This window comes from Colletotrichum paranaense, assembly GCF_030867605.1.
Source record: "Colletotrichum paranaense strain IMI 384185 chromosome Unknown Scaffold_2.1, whole genome shotgun sequence".
In the NCBI taxonomy this organism is placed as follows: Eukaryota; Fungi; Ascomycota; class Sordariomycetes; order Glomerellales; family Glomerellaceae; genus Colletotrichum; species Colletotrichum paranaense.
The window spans coordinates 1,387,127-1,403,239 of NW_026848960.1; the positions used below are offsets into that span (position 1 = coordinate 1,387,127).

A 16,113-nucleotide genomic window follows, 5' to 3' on the forward strand; every position below is an offset into this window, starting at 1 on the left:
CGCTTTCTAGGAAAATAGACTAGGTCGTCTTCAACGTCAACTATGTATTTTCAGACCTGACGAGAGATCGTTCACGGTTTTTCTCAAGTAATTGACGGTTACATGGTTTGTAATTACGATATAAAAAGACAAGTGCCACTTTTATGCTTCTTCATTGCTACCTTTTTGTGCTTGTCTCCATCTTCCCGTTTTAATGCTTTAGGAACCCGCCATCTACGAGTCTAGGACAACATCTTCACGGCTGATGAATCATCTCAAGTACCAGCCGTTCCGTTCGGTTCTTCCCCTGTTACCCTTTCGGGACATAATCTACTCCTCTTGGGAAAGAATAGGAGCCGCCGCAGGATCGTACGAGGTCCCGAAGCCCTTTGCCAAGACAGCACACGCGTCATGGACGAGTTTCCTGCTAATCTGGTGCACACTAGAAGATAAAGAAGTCAGCATATCAGCCCTCGCCCAAGCAAGCAGCGAGCAAATCAACCCAAAGTAAAAAAAAAACCAAACTTGTCGAAAAGAAAACATACCCAGCAAGCACAAGCACAGAATGCGTCGCCCCCTCATACACCGCGCTCTCAACCTCGACCCCGTTCTCCCTCAACAGCTGAGCATACGCCAACCCCTCCGTCGTCAACAAGTCCACCCCCGCGACAGCGAGCCACGTCCTGGGACTCTTGGCCAACAGCTCGCGCGGCGCGAAGCACGGGGACGCCCGCCACTCCTTCTTGTCCTGCTCGCCGCGGGAAAAGTAGAGGTCTTGGTACCAGCCCATGCGGGTGGGCGTTAGCCAGGGGACGTGGCGGGTTGCGGACCAGCCTGTTGAGGGGGTTGCGGTTGAGTCGATTACGGGGCAGATTAGGAGTTGGGAGACGGGGGGCGGGGAGATGGGGGTGGGGGAGAGAGTGAGGTTCATTGTTAGGATTGCGGCGAGGTTGCCGCCTCTGGGGCGGGTGTCAGTGTTGTTGCACATGGTTTGTGGATGATGGGATGGAGGGGGAAGGGGTAACGAACGCTGAGAGGCCGCCGATTGTGACGAGGGATGTGTTGATGCCTAGACGGGAGGCGTTGGAGGGGTCGTAGAGCCATTTCAGGCCTGTGAGGCAGTCGTCTACGGCGGCTGGGTAGACGTGTTCCGGGGCGTGGCGGTAGTTAATCGTGACGACAACGCACTTTACATCTATTTTGATACTCTATCAACACTCATTGCGTCATGTTTTCCAAAACCTTCATCTCTTTATGAAGATCTCATACGGAGAGGGAAATAGGGGAGAAAGAGATGACTAACATTTACAAACATGCGTCAAGAACCCATTCTCGCTATCCAACCCACCATTCACCCACCCGCCGCCGTGAAGCCAGACCAAGCACGGCCAGCCGCCTTCAGGCTGATTTCCCTCGGGGACGAAGACGCGCACCTGGATCTCCTCGCCGGGGATATCCTCGTCCCACTGCTTGCCGACGGGCGAGAGCTTCTGCGTGGTGTGCGCGAGCGGGTTCGGCGCGGACCGCGAGGCCGGGTCCCAGGGCTTGGCCTCGGAGGGCTCCATGTACTGAATGATGGAGTCGTGGAGGGCGACGTACTCCGGGTCGAGTTTGGAGCGGACGGAGGGGTGGATTGGTTGGTGGATTGTTCGTGAGTCCGCCATTATGTGTTGAGGTGAGAGATGATGCCTGTTGGTTTAGTTTGATGATCTCGTCTCTGGGTAAGTCAAAGTGTACACCTCGTATGGGGTGGTGGTCTGCTGGTGTCTAGAGCAGCGTTGTTGAGCTTCGCGTTGGTTGGATGTTGAAAGTTGAGAGAGGAATGAGTGAAGTTGAAGATAATTGACGTGATTGGTGAGGTGGAGTTCTCTGAGGTTGGAAAATGAGGCTTTTTAGAAAGTTTGTGGTGAACGGACCCTTATCCCACCCCCATCCCGTAGCTTGAGATTTGCCCGTTCTCGGTAATCTTCGTTGGAATTCGTATGGGGCGTCCCGCTCGCACCGGCGCTGGATCGGACGGGTAGAAGGACCCGCTGAACCACGATTGAGTCAAGATTTAGCGGCTTTGAGTCAACGCCCGGGTATCCAGACACGCCAACTTGCGCGGTCACGATGATGAGGCGAGTGACCCCATCTTTCTAGATGGATGACGGGATAATACACTGCTCAACAAATCCTCACTACCTCTATCTCTATCACTATCACCATCACTACCTATTTTCTTTTTCTTCTTCTTTCTCTTTTCGTGTTCGTTCTTTAATATTCTCTCGAGGCTATGCATGTCTCGCAGGAACGACGCTGTTAGTTGCGGGTAGCGAATTGTGCTTGGGACATGATAGCACTGTGAAGAAACATTAAGAATAACAACAGTGATAGAGTACGAAGGGCCATTAATATTCGCCGACAAGTTATTACGACACCTACTTGTTGCCCTAAGGTACGCATGATAGACTGACCTCATCATCGCACTTGATAGGCCCCGAGGGAGACGACGGGTTAGGGTCCGGCGGGCTTGATGAGAATTGCCGCATGAACTTAATAAGTCATAATGAGGGAAACATTGAAAAATAAGATTAGGGTGATGATCAGTTTCTGCTGAGGCTTTTCTCCAAGGCACTTCGATTATGCACATGATTTATGTGACTTCTTACTAGGTATCTCTCGGGTAATAATGAGCAGGAGGTATCACGCGTGGTAAGTTGCAAGATAGCTATTTATCATAAATTATATGCAATTCGAATATTAACAGTCACTCCCTGCAGATCACACCAAAATGTCGGCTTGTCGGCTGTCTTTAGCAGATTAAGAAGAAAAACTCGATTTATTACAGAAAGACAAGAGGAAGGAAAGATCATCGCGCCCTTCCGAATGTGCGGAAAAGTGCTTGGCTTGTGAACGGATAAGTCACCCTGTGTTTGGGCTTGGCAAAATGGCGATGCTGATGCTGCATGGTAGATTCAATATGAGTCCGGGTCACCGCCTTCTCACAATGGAGGAAACGCCAAGCATTGGGGGCAGGCCAGCCGGCTTAACGATCGCCGAAGGAATCAAATCGTTCTGTATCTTACCAGGCTAGCTACATCACCAGTCTTCCTTCTGATTGGTGTATAAACTTATCGGCAATTTGGAGAACATGAATGCCGAGTTCCCAGAGAGAAAACGACATCCTGCATGCAGCCTGAACAACTGGGAAGGAACCGACAGGAAATGTTCGACATATTCCCGGCTGGCTACATCGTTCCGGCACCCAGAGTGATGTGAGGAAGGCTCGGTAATGCACCAGCGTAGAAGAGTTTGCGAACAGGTACAGGTCGGAGATTATTCAGAGACTAAGCATCTTGCTCTGGATCTATGGAAACTGCACATTGTCCAAAATTGCCAGTGACCTCAGTTCGTCCCCAGCTACCTTACCTAGGCCATGACTTATACGGGGTTTCCCTGGAGTGAAAATAAGCATAAGAGCGGACTACTGAGCTTCCCCGCTTCGGCCGGTCTCTTCTCCCGATCATCCCCACAAACTTCAAAGCGAATTGAGTACCTTGGTCCTTGGCCCCGCAGTGTTAGACAGATCTGCTTTTCCGTCAAGCTCCAGAGCCTCGAACCAACCACCTTATGTGGTGTGCGACTTGACATCATGCCTTGCTTTCCATAGGCGATCATATGCCAAGAGTGGCTTCCCCATCCCGAGCTCTTACTCTATGTTCACATTCACGCATCGGATAAGTAAAGCTGCAGATGGAATGGAACCAAGACGACTCAGTCAAATTGGCCAGCTCTTGGCCGATCTTGGACGGAGTTAGGGCGAGGGGAACCTTGAAGATGGCAGAGCTTTACGAGATCTCTTGAGCTCGGTGGTGCTTCCATTGGGAGGCAGGCTTTTGTATAAATAGTCAACCTTGGGGGATGCCATGATGGTATACTACCCTCGTCCGCTCGATCTTCATCCTCCAAGTTGTTGACTCGTCGATAGTCTCAAATATCTAGCCGAGCAGCAGTCAAGTACAAGTCAACATGAAGATCACCTCATTCACAGCCGCCGCGCTCGCCAGCGCCCCCCTGTCCTCCGCAGCAATCTCCCTCCCCAACGGCTGGTTCGCCATCGCCCCCGACGAGAAGCTGAACCCCGGCAAACTCGACGGCGAACCCCGGTACCTAACATGGATGGCCGACTCCCAAATCAAGCACGGCGTAGAGCCAACCTACGCCTACACGATCTCAGCTTTCTACTCCGGTGTCTTGCGCGCCTACGAGCGGACCGGCGACCAGCGATACTACGACTACGTCAAGCACGCCACAGACATCCTCCTCTACCCTTCCCAAGACGGCGAGATCCTCCTCTACAACAACAGCAACTCCATCGACGATATCCGCTTCGGTCACACCTTCCTCGACATCTACAACGCCACCGGGGACGAAATCTACAAAACCGCCGCGCAGACCCTTCGTCACCAAATCGACCGCACAGGCCGCTCCCCGGACGGCGGCTTCTACCATCGCTATCCCGTCTACATAGACCAGATGTGGCTCGACGGCATCTACATGCTAGACGTCTTCTACGCCCGCTGGACCGCCGAGTTCGAGCCGGATAACACCACCGCGTGGGACGATATCGCGCTGCAGTTCGACCTCGTCACCGCGGGTACGATCCTGGGTAACGCGACAAACGGCCTGCCGCTTCACGGCTTTGACTGGAGTAAGAAGGCCATCTGGGCTGACCCGGAGACGGGCGCCTCGCCTAACGTATGGGGACGCGCTGTTGGGTGGTACGTCATGGCTCTCGTCGACACTCTTGAGCTTTTCCCCCTGGACCATCCGGCCCGCGAGCGTCTGGTTGGGTATCTGCAGCACGTCTCGGACGCCGTTGTGGCTGCGCAGGATGAGAAGACGAAGGGGTGGTGGCTCGTCATGACGCCTGGTACTGAGGGCCAGTGGGGAAATTACATTGAGAGCTCTGGTTCCGCCATGTTTGTGTATGGACTTCTCAAGAGTCTTCGCCTGGGCTATATACAAGGCGACAGCTATCTCAGGTCTGCACTTAGCGGTTACAAGTTGATGACGGACACTTTCTCCGAGACGCGCAAGAGCGATAATGCTCTCGTCTGGGGATGGACTGTGCAGACGGGCAGCTTGAGCTCCAACGGCACGTTTGAGGTATGTGAAAGTATCATTCCGTGCTATGAATACATTGATTGGCCCTCAATTCTGATCCTTCTTTCTAGTACTATGCCAGCATGCCTCTGTTCGAGAACGACCTCAAGGGTGTTGCTCCCTTCCTCTTTTCCAGTTATGAGTACGAATTGTACCTAGAGCAGAAGAATTAAAAGCCGTGTAATGAGAAATCAAATTGTGATTTGCCTTAACAATAAAAGTAGAGAACGGAGTCCAGTATGCTGGCGCAGGGGACCAATAGAACAATTTTTGTACGATGAGCGGTCACTTTGAACCACTCTTGTCCGCCCGCTCCTCTCGTCGACGCAGGAGGACTTTCTGGAATGTTCGTAAGACATCACCCATTCTGTGCCGTATCTTGTTGAGAGTGTCGATGATGCTCGGCTTACGGGGCGAAGATTCGGCCTGCTCCTCCTTCTCGGCAGTAGAGGATTGAATCTCGTCAACCATCTTGTCGCTCTTGGCCGTATCCTCTCTTGCATCTTCATTGAGGCTCACCGCTGCATCCTCAACTTGTTTCGAATCTTGGTGAACATGGGACGGTATGTCGGCAGCCGCCGAAGGTGTGTTGCGGCGGCGTGGGTTCGACGATGATTCGTCCCTCTTCATCTGCATCCGCATGCGAGCTGTAGTAGCTATTTCCTGATCAAAGTCGTCTTCTGGGTTGTAGCCTTCATCGTCGCCATCGCCTTCAAACTTGTAGGCTCTCGGGTCCACAGCAGCAGCTAGCGAGAATGCCGTATACAGGTTCGCCCGCAGATCCAAAAGGTCACAGTCAGGCAAGTCCTTCTCATCGTAGGCGAAGATCCGGACGATATCTCCGCCGACCATAGAATGAGCAGTGCTGTAATCTACGGCTCCTAAGTCATGGGGATCAAGGTCCTCGAAGTGCTGGCGGGGATCAGTGTCGAAAGGTATGGTTTGCTGCATGTCTGGGAACTCCGTCTTCCGAAGCCAATGGAAGATCAACGTCAAGACCCATACGGTCTTCATTTGAGGTTCTTCAGTCGGATCTTCTGCCGGAACTGGAATAACCACCTGAACTGGGCGACCCATCGGTTTCAGCATAAACTCTCCCATGTACCAGAGCGTGCCCATTTGGAGGTGCATGCAGATCATGTTACGACGAGTGTTGATGATGTTTTCGTGGCAAGACTCCGACGTAAGCTTCTTCAGAAGCGCATCAATGCGTTCATCTGTATACCAGGATCTCATCCCCTTCAGTGACTTGATTAGCTGGGCTCTCGATCTCAATAGATCAGGTGGAATGATATGTATCACATTATAGACGTCGGCTCGTAGCTTTGTGATGATGCAGCGGTTGCTGTTGTGTCGGAGAACCTTATGTGTGAAGGTTGTCAATTCTGCCTCTCTACTTTCACCAATACCTGTTGAGGGGCATCTGAGACTCACATGTTTGATTTCGGACGTGTTCCTCAGCGGCTTGGCCGGAGAATACTTCCTGGAAGGCTCTTTCGCATACCCTCGTATAACTGAGCAAAGGATTAGTAGACTAGATTGCAGCGGATTGGGGCGTACCTTACAAGAACGGAGAAGCATTGGCGTTGCCATGGCCCATACCGGAAAATCGGTAAGTAGAAGCCTCTTAGCTTTAGCGCTGGTCATATCATCCAGGTCGCATCGAACTTCCTTCAATCTCTCCAAGTCCATGGTCATCAACGTAGACCAGAACGAAGCCTTGTCTAAGTGGAGCTCCTTCATCGAGACATCCGTATGAAAATTTCTACACAGCTGATTGATTTGTTGCACCAAGACGATCTTCTGGTCGAGGTCTTTGAGGTAGTCGCTGTCCGGGAGATGAGCTGGGTACGTCGTCAATCTTCGATGGAGTTGATCGAGATCTAGCATGGAGGGCTTGCTATTTTGATGTCAGTAATCTTTCAAGTACGTCCATGAAAATCGGCGTGATATTTACCAGCGCCCTTCTCGGCTCAAGAAAGCTTCCTGCAATGCTTGCATCACGGGTATGGCGGCTAGGTTGGCGGGGTCGGGATTTCTGTTCAGTCTCAGTCATCTATCAAGTGCAGTAGTATCTGGATTGGTGGGATGTACCCTTGGGAGTCTGTCCGACTCAAGTATTTCTCCAGCATTCGAGAGAATACGGGCTTCATAGCCACGGCCACCGGGTTAGGGCCGGATATGCTACCAGGTATCGGTCCCCACAGGTGGCTTCGGAGAAAACGCGAGATGGAAGCATCATCCATCGAAGCGAGGTCCATCGAAGCAAGGTCCATCGAAGCGAGGTCCATCGAAGCGACGTTCATCATGTGTAAAGAAGAGGGAGTGAAGCTGGGAAAGTACTTTAGACCGACTCTTCTGAGGTGAGGCCTGTTGCGAGATGAGGCCCAAAGGTGGGGGAGGTGAGAACAGAAGGTGAGCCGGATCCTCAGATGGGTGGTAGGAGGCAGGTAAGTTAAACGGGTTGGTGGGTGGGATGAAAAATCTGCGAGCGTTGGGAGGGAGGTGAAAAGAGGGCACGGAAATGTTTGCCTTGGAAGGCACCACCCTTACTTCGTTTATTCTCGCTCCTTCCCTACAGGCTGCCGCCTTTTTCTTCCTCATTTTTGCTTCCACCAGGCCATCGCTGTCACTATTTTTGCTACTTTGAATGACCTCTATCGCTAGATCGTCTGATACATTCTCCAAAGAACATATATACAATGACAAATAGAGAGACACTGATAAGGGCAGCTATGATAGTAAGGAGCTTGATTGAGCTTAAGTGCCATGCGTTTCCTAGTTGATTGACTGTTTGAACTAAAACTCGATGAGGAAGGGAATGCCAACTATGAGCTTGTCTTCAAGTCATGGATTGAAGGCAGCCGCCCATACACTGCCTCGAAGGGCAGTCAAAGTCAGAAAGTCTAAGACTATCAATGCGATCTGGACCAAGGCTTTCTTCTCCTTCTCACGCCCTGTATCCCTTTTGTCTCAGAATTTTCTAGAACACAGCTGGACACCCCCCCCCCCCAAAGGCCAAGGCGCCTTCCTAAAGGTTCGTATCCACCTCTCTTTCTTCAAGTTCAACCTCTATTCTACTGCCAAGCCCGATTTGATTGTTCGGACTTTTAGATCTCATCATGATATTTGATCATTTGCACACTCAGTACCATCGCAAGAAGGCCATGAGGAACTTTGATATTGCTCAGCATCTCCCTGATTCTATGTTTTGATTCACCAAGTATCAGTGGGCAACTTTCGTATATCATCGCATGTATAACATCCATGTAAACAATTTATTATGGGACCTAAATGCGCCTCTTCTTGTTGGCGTTGTTGTTGTTGTTTCTGTTCCTTCCGTTCCTCCCAGTGCCAGTGTTACCAGTATTGCCAGTGTTGCCGTTCGTCGCGCCGCCAGCACTAGCACCGCTTACACGCTCGCATCTCTCGCCGCCATCGCCATTGCCACAACGGAGGGGTAGCAAGCAGCAGCCATCGGGGTCTGCGAATTGCTCCAGTCCATTGGCGCCCTTGCCGAGGGATTGGCAATCAGGTCCATCCGGGAAGCCGCATCTTCAATTCGAATACTTGATTAGCAAGAGAATTCATCTCAAGAGGAACAACATGATCAGCCTGGACTTACCCATTTTGAGCGAGGACGCCGGCGGAGAAGAGGGTGAAGATGATGGCTGAGAAACGCATTGTCGAAGTGGTGTGAATGGAAATTGTGTAATCGAAGATTTTTGCGCAGCAGATTTGAATTGGGAATTATAAGATCTAAGTAGGTAAGAAGCACACGACAAATGCGGTTGAGTTGTGATGGTTTGAATTGAGACAAAAACTATGAAGTGAGCAACTCCTATCTACATTTATAGTACTTGAGTTGATCCTATTGATCATCAGCTCGGCTATGATCTGCAAAAGTCTCAGCTCCTAAACATCTTGGCTGAAGTCCTCAGCTGTTTTGCCAGGTAGTATCGCTTACTCCGAAAGGAGTACTCCGTTCTGGATAATACGGGGTAGTAAGCCCATTCACAGAGCAGGCCCACCCGCGGATACCCTGCGAAACTCGGCTTCAAAACCAAGCTTAATGGAACTCGGGTCTTGATTCACGGGGTGTGTCAGGCTTGGGCGGAGCCATGCTAGGTTCATGGTTTTAAGCTTTAATATTCGGTTCGTTATGGAAAAAGAAACTGAGAAATTTTTGAAGATTGCGGATAATTGTCTTGCGGGATATCTTTGACAAGAGCTCGGAATGAGGTTTTGCGAATCCAGGATAATAGATCCAGTCTGGAGTAGCCTTGAGTTGGGAAATTGAGTTTTGTATGGCAGCATGTTACATAGGTTTCATCCAATGTCCAGGGTGGTCATTCGGCAAGCCAGTACCGATATGTACTGTCATGCCAACGAGAAAGATGCTGAGACGAGGGATAGGCCCAGCATCGTGTCATCCGATTTCCTGAACTACCTACCCTGAACTACATTTACGCGGACTACGCCTGTCATGCAAGTTGACGTGTGCTGCCGTCTGAAAATTCCCGGTGAATCTTCTGCGTGCTTTCGTCAGTACGTTGACTTTGTCTCAAATGATGGCAATGTGAACCGGGAAGATGCCTTCGGTAGTCCACCCAAAATCTAAGATGAACGCTCGGGTTTATCACTCTTAAAAATTCATCGACCGTGTCTTGAATATCTAAGAATCTATGCTTCAATCCAAAAAGACAGAACGTGCGTCATGCATTGCCTTAGTACTTTTTGCCAGCGAAAGACGAAGGTACCACCGAAGGTAAGACGATGACGCAGTCTAGCTCTTGAGTCCGACTGAGCAAGTGTCTTTCCTGGAAGCAGGTAAACAAATGGCGGTATAGGCAAGCAAAATGTAGGTATGTGGTGAATATCTCATTCAAGGTAACTTTAGCCCTATATCAGTTCCAAGCCCCTGTACGCGAGGGCTGATGTGAGGCGAATCCGGGGTGGAAGTTTTCGAAACTTGTTCTATACATGAGAGGACCCATCGCATCAACACAGGGGTGACAAGCCTGCCGAGAAAGGCGAGGGAGTCGGGCATTCCCCGTCACTTGGGTTGAACCAAACTTAGAGCACATGCACGTAAAACTTTAGATGTGCCTCAGGGCGAGAGGACTACATTTGTACAGCGGGCCGCCGCGACGTGCGGCCGACATGACTAGGATTGCTTTTTCTGCCTGTACCACCTTCATTCGCATCATATTCATCCTTCTGAACTGTGTCTATATTGCTCATACTCTTTATGGACTTTGACGCCTCTATGTCTTTTGCTGCCTACAACCCTCAAGAGATCGCTCGATGTCAACTCAAAGTTGGTCATAATAGTCAATAGCTTAGTTGCGTAGGTCTCGCTCTTCGTGGAGCATCAAACAACTGTTTTTTGGGGACAGCGAAAGGCTGCGCTACCTTGTGCAGCATGTAACCTAAAGCTTCGTCAGAATGGTCTTAGGTATTTGGGGCTCTGTGGGCACCTACTGCGATTGCGCATCCGTTACCCTCATTGTAATTATCCCCATCGTAACTGTATCGCAGCTTTTCCTGACTCTGGCCAGCCTGACAGACAGCATTCGCCAATGCAGTACACTCAGAAGCCGAGCCTTCCTTGTACACAGTGCCTCGGTAGCTCTGTGTCCGGCAAGACGCTGCCGACGCAATCGTGGCATATAAACCCAGAACAGCGAGGGCCTTTGAGCACAACATTTTTGAGGCTTATAACTACCACCTGAGGTGTAGAAAAGTTGTGAGTGTCGAAGGAAATAAGGTTGAATATGTGGTGAGGGTCTCAAATTTTTCCAAAACTAAATATTACGCTTGAATAGACTACCTTATGTTAGCAATATGATCCCTATGGCCTGACGGAGTTGGAGACTTACTGTTCTTTAAAGGTCTTCTCAAATTTCCATTGCGATTCTGGTTCTCTTCCTAATTACTTTCCTTACGAAAATTCAATAGGAAAGACACCGTGAATAAGATTGCATGCTCAGAGATCGGCAGACCAGGTCCCCGGTCTGTTAGAAGAAGCCTGCTACCTACTTAGGTATTGCCTTCGCTTAATATGAGAGACTTTACAGAGCTTCCTACTTACAGGGTTTAATACGAATCTTGACTTGCTCATGACCTGGAGTTGGAAATTTAGCTTAAAGTTTACCTAAACGACAGACCATTATGGGTCTAACAACGGGGTGTATCACACATATCTTGCCCATCTACTATAGGCCCGTGCTAGGTCATGCGTGGTAAGTCCTGCGATAGCATAACAAGACCGTTCTCAGGTGCGTGGGCCTTTTCATATTTGCCCAATCTCGCCTGGAAGCAGGTGGGGAACAAGCTTTCTACTACGAAGTTACGGAAAACTTGACAATGAAGACGGGAAACGGTTACCGCCAGATTTATCGGAACTGAAGGTACCCGTTACCAGCTTGTCAGAACGAGAGGGCCGGGCATTTGTTAAGGACCGGCTTTTCGTCCTGTACAACATTAAACTGCGCCTCCGGCTGCTGCGTTCTTACTATGATTATCCTGCGGCAGGTCACCCCAAAAGAGCAAAGATATGAAATCCTCTAAAAAAGCTGTTTCTGGCCGAGGATGAGCCAATCTTGCGCGATGAAAGTCTCCAGACTTCCACATCATGGTCTATTGCAAGCCCTTGAATTTCTCACAGTAAGATGGTAGGGCATCGCTGTCGACTTCATAACAGACCTACCGCGTCAAAAGAACGAGAGAACCTGACAATCGCCACGTAGTCATGACACTCGGTGTAGAGAAAGTGGCCGCAGCCTGAGAGTACTCAACTGAACGTAACATCGTTATTGAGATAATCGCTAACACTAAACGCCCCGAGTCGTGACTATCGGCTCTTGTTCACCCTTTCGGGTTCAACATTAATACTCGGCCCGTCTTCGTACTACGGAATAGTCAGAGTATCTTACCCAGTTTTGGATCAAATCGATAAACAATGTCGAAACATATCTTGCTACAAGAATGCCAAGTCTTCATAGCTCTAATGCTAGCATCCTAAAGCCTTGTCAGAACCATATAATCTCAACCTCATAATAAATGAGTATAAATGAGCATGACAACGATACTACAGTAATCGGATTTATAAATTAGATCAGAATCCTTGGAAGACGTACAATCGAATCGCAAGTCAGATAAAGCTAAGTATAAAGAGGAGATCATAAGTACTGTGAACTGTCACGGTAACTTGGCTGCCGCTAGTGGTAGACGATGTAGAGGTCAAGCGTGGGGATCTTCCAGACAGCTAGTCATTGTTTTGCGTCGGCAAAGTAGGGCACTACGGATTGGTAACTACCTTAGAGTGCTACAGCTATCCGCCAAATCCCACCATCCTCCAAGCATCGCGCTAAGTAAAGCAGCCCAAGCCAAGTAGAATTTGATCAAATCAAACTCAAACTCAAACAGATAGTGCTACAGCCAACAATTGCTAGCTGGGCGACGTTCTAGTTTCTTGTTAGGTCCCAATAAAAATAGCGCATCCGAGCAGCTTGGACATCATGGCTCAAAAGCGAGAATGGAGGAAAAGCTTACTGTCATGGCTCACAACCTAACTTCAGCCACATGTAACCCAGTTCGGGCATCTTCCATGCGGGTTGCACACCTCGGCGCAGTTTCCACTAGCTGGTCGCGGGAGTGCGGCGCAGCCAGAGGCATCGGGGGTTCGGTTGCATTCGCAAAAGCATGAAGCTTGTGCAACGATGGTGGCAGCTTGAGCTGCAACGAGGAAGATGGCTGATAAACGCATTGTGATGCTCGGCTTTGGAGTTGAAAGATCTTTAAATAGAAGGTCTTGAGGGTTCTATAATGAAATAGGTCTGTTGTGATGAGATACAAAACCAGGTTGTAGCGATACGAACCGTTTCCGTTTTTGCAGGTGAATGCTGGCCTTTAAATGTCTTCGCCAGGTCAATAGCTACAGTGATTGAGTCAGCTGAACTTTCCTTCCACACAACATCAGTGGGATATTCTTGCTGCTTTTTAGCACGCTCCTCCCTGGATGGTGTATGAGAGTTCGAAAGTTGGTCTAGGCCTCGAAAGTTATATTGACCTTGTTTCTTATTAAACTGTATTATCATACCTGCGGCCTCTCTCGCGGCCTTGGTAATCTCATTCGTTGTCAAATAAGGGCGTAAACTAAAGTGATGATCTTTATGCCTAACACGGATACTAGAAATGCCGTGTACCGTGCTAGACTGCTTCATCCCTACGGAGGTAAACAGGATGCTGCTTTAGCGAAAAGTTTGAGTACCGAGCACAAAATTTCTGGAAATTGCTCTTTCTACATGGTTTTAGCCAGTGATTCAGCGGGTTTGCGGGCTTTGATGCTCGAGTCACAAACAGGCTCCAATAAGGAGGAAATCACTGTATACAGAGTAGTGCCACGAACCGGGAATAGTATCAGCGCCTATCAAGCATTCTGCCACGTGTTTCTACACGTGGGTCTTGCACTCATTCAGTAAATCGACTGCTCTCTTTACCTCGTTCTAGACTAGTTTGTTCAAGTCACCTATAGCCCATTCCATATGCCCAATGCAGGTTGTCATTTCTCATGACAAGTAGTAATGTCAAGAAAAAGAAATCATCGATCTTATCTGTCGAGAATGATGGTATAGACTGAGACGAAATCGTCCTGCCCTACCCTTGATGTATGAACCGGAAAACTTCTTTCGCTCTCTTGTGCGATGCCAGCGAATATCTCATTCATCTCCGCTAAACTTTCTATCTAGACGTGATGTTCCTTTTTTTTTTTATCGCCGGTCGCATTAGCCCCACACGGTCGGCCGAACTCCAGGCCGCTCGGAGACTTAGGATAATTTGTTCGGAGACATAAGCGTATCGAAAGCTCTCCGTGGTAGCGGACTTTAGGCGTTGTGCGTGGCATAAACTCCCAAATTCTTTGAAGCTTATTTGCGGATTTACAGTGATTGAGTTTGCGACATACCTCTAGTACTTGATCTGATTGGTGTGGCTGCTAAAGGATTATTTTGCCAGCAGTACTTACGATGCTGCATGTACCTAAATCGATTGTCAGCTTGTCTTATCGCGGTATGAGCCCGACTCACCGTAGAAGTGCCTACTGAAGCAAAAGCAGTATCTTAACAAATCGTGAAGCCATATTCTTGCCTCGTGATACCAAATAGTTGTGAAAAGAAAACAAGATGCAAGCTTTCGTATGCCCTCCCTAATCATTCTGGGCCGGGAGGATCTCGGCGACAAACGAAGCCAGGGGTCCCTATGATGGACTCCTGGTTGTCCCGATCTTGAAGTCCGTGCTCTTTGTGCAAGAGAGAGGGCGACCCGCGCGCAGGAGAGTATTTCCCAAAAGCCATGTTCGAGGAAAGTCCGCAATGCCTTGCTTACGAGACATCTGAGAAGTCCGCGATTGGCTCCTAACGACTTTACGAGTATCGCGCACGTGCAAAAGGCTAATCATGTACAGACGTAAGGGCGATGCCTACCTTATGGAGAAGCACTATAGGCGGAGCGGAACGGAATAGCCTCAGTATTAGCGGCGCGTAGTCACAGACACATCACGAGAATACAATAGGTCTCTCACTCTTCAGTTTCAAGAAGATAATTATAAGTATCCCAGTGTAATACCAAGTTTCCAGCCTCGATCTCATCACCAACAATCAACAACATTCAATCAACCACCCTCGAACACAAGCTCATATTCTTGCAATACCAAGTCCAACAACAACTTCGTATCCCCCAAAATTCTATCAAACACTTCAAAGATGTCTTCTTCCAAGCCTATTCAGTTCAACAACCGCGTCGCCATCGTCACCGGCTCCGGCCGCGGACTCGGCCGTCAACAAGCCATCCTCCTCGGCAGTCTAGGAGCTTCTGTCATCGTGAACAGCACCACTCCAGCAACAGCCAAGTCCACCGTTGATGCCATTGTCGAGGCGGGTGGCAAAGCTATCGCTTGCGTCGGTTCCGTCACTGAACCGTCTGTCGCCGAGTCTCTAGTCAAGACTGCCATCGACACATTTGGCCGCATCGACATCGTTGTTAACAATGCCGGTACATATCAGGACAAGGCTTTTGACAAGACCACCGTCGCCGACCTACGGGAGATGCTCTCAATCCACGTGGAGGGCTCTTACAACCTTACTCGGGCTGCCTGGCCACACATGCAGAAGCAGAAGTATGGTCGCGTCGTCATGATTACCTCTCACACGATTTTTGGCATGCCCGGTATCTCCAACTACGCGGCTGCGAAGGCGGCTCTTATCGGTATGGCCAAGACGCTTGCTGTCGAGGGAGAAGCGCATGGCATCCACGTCAACTCGGTGGCTACGACTGCTTACACGGATACCACTGCTGCCAACGCCCCCGAGCAGATGAGGGGATTCATGAAGGCCAACCTACCTGCTTCTGAGCCAGCGCGTGCCGTCGTATGGCTCACCAGCGAGGATTGCAAGGTGAATGGGGAAGTCCTTGGTGCTCAGGGGAGGATCGTCAATCGAATCTTCTTGGGCGACACAAAGGGCTTCAAGGGGTCGAGCAACGAGGAGTGGACTGTTGAAAGGGTCAGAGATAATTGGGAGGCGGTGGTTGATGAGAAAGACTACGCCGCGCCGAAGAACACGAACGAGATTGGCGGGATGTTGTTTCAACGCCTTTCAAGTGATTCCTAGATGATGGCACAGCCAGAATCATATGGGTGAATCCCGCAAGTTGCAGGTCGTTAAATGCAATGTATCTACTCAAATTGGATTGATCCTTAAGAATTCTAAGCTCTTTTGTTGGCATTCCTTTCGCAGAGTAGTTTGATTCGAACTAATGGGTGACGAAGAGGGTGATTTGACCGTACTAATGTATTCTGCATAGGGTGTAAAACGAAGGTTCTAATTGTAGGTTGGGTAGGTAGCGATAATTAGGAGTAGGAGCCGCAAGTAGTCTCTGCGCGGCTGCCCGCCTCGAGGTATAATTGAAGCTCCAATTAGACACTTA

General features: G+C 49.6%; 7 protein-coding genes across 7 annotated transcripts; 2 read left to right on the forward strand and 5 right to left on the reverse strand.

Moving 5' to 3' along the window:
• Positions 1 to 309: 309 nt before the first annotated feature.
• On the reverse strand, positions 310 to 1,643 carry CPAR01_02347 (uncharacterized protein; the record flags this gene model as incomplete). The annotated part of the gene is made up of 4 exons (XM_060486635.1): positions 310 to 421; positions 525 to 938; positions 1,009 to 1,174; positions 1,289 to 1,643. The coding sequence occupies 4 exons, from the start codon at positions 1,641 to 1,643 to the stop codon at positions 310 to 312; spliced, it is 1,047 nt and encodes a 348-aa protein (XP_060353963.1).
• A 2,347-nt stretch (positions 1,644 to 3,990) lies between these two features.
• On the forward strand, positions 3,991 to 5,300 carry CPAR01_02348 (cell wall glycosyl hydrolase YteR; the record flags this gene model as incomplete). The annotated part of the gene is made up of 2 exons (XM_060486636.1): positions 3,991 to 5,130; positions 5,199 to 5,300. 2 exons carry the CDS (start codon positions 3,991 to 3,993, stop codon positions 5,298 to 5,300), a joined length of 1,242 nt encoding a protein of 413 aa, XP_060353964.1.
• Positions 5,301 to 5,412: 112 nt separating this feature from the next.
• Positions 5,413 to 7,436, reverse strand: CPAR01_02349 (uncharacterized protein; the record flags this gene model as incomplete). Its single annotated transcript, XM_060486637.1, has 4 exons — positions 5,413 to 6,641; positions 6,693 to 7,027; positions 7,085 to 7,165; positions 7,222 to 7,436. The coding sequence occupies 4 exons, from the start codon at positions 7,434 to 7,436 to the stop codon at positions 5,413 to 5,415; spliced, it is 1,860 nt and encodes a 619-aa protein (XP_060353965.1).
• Positions 7,437 to 8,417: 981 nt separating this feature from the next.
• CPAR01_02350 (uncharacterized protein) lies at positions 8,418 to 8,811 on the reverse strand (the record flags this gene model as incomplete). The annotated part of the gene is made up of 2 exons (XM_060486638.1): positions 8,418 to 8,682; positions 8,753 to 8,811. 2 exons carry the CDS (start codon positions 8,809 to 8,811, stop codon positions 8,418 to 8,420), a joined length of 324 nt encoding a protein of 107 aa, XP_060353966.1.
• A 1,727-nt stretch (positions 8,812 to 10,538) lies between these two features.
• CPAR01_02351 (uncharacterized protein) lies at positions 10,539 to 10,836 on the reverse strand (the record flags this gene model as incomplete). Its single annotated transcript, XM_060486639.1, has 2 exons — positions 10,539 to 10,559; positions 10,612 to 10,836. The coding sequence occupies 2 exons, from the start codon at positions 10,834 to 10,836 to the stop codon at positions 10,539 to 10,541; spliced, it is 246 nt and encodes an 81-aa protein (XP_060353967.1).
• Positions 10,837 to 12,283: 1,447 nt separating this feature from the next.
• CPAR01_02352 (uncharacterized protein) lies at positions 12,284 to 12,898 on the reverse strand (the record flags this gene model as incomplete). The annotated part of the gene is made up of 3 exons (XM_060486640.1): positions 12,284 to 12,293; positions 12,449 to 12,564; positions 12,755 to 12,898. The coding sequence occupies 3 exons, from the start codon at positions 12,896 to 12,898 to the stop codon at positions 12,284 to 12,286; spliced, it is 270 nt and encodes an 89-aa protein (XP_060353968.1).
• Positions 12,899 to 14,891: 1,993 nt separating this feature from the next.
• Positions 14,892 to 15,797, forward strand: CPAR01_02353 (uncharacterized protein; the record flags this gene model as incomplete). The annotated part of the gene is made up of 1 exon (XM_060486641.1): positions 14,892 to 15,797. One exon carries the CDS (start codon positions 14,892 to 14,894, stop codon positions 15,795 to 15,797), a length of 906 nt encoding a protein of 301 aa, XP_060353969.1.
• Between the last annotated feature and the right edge of the window lie 316 nt (positions 15,798 to 16,113).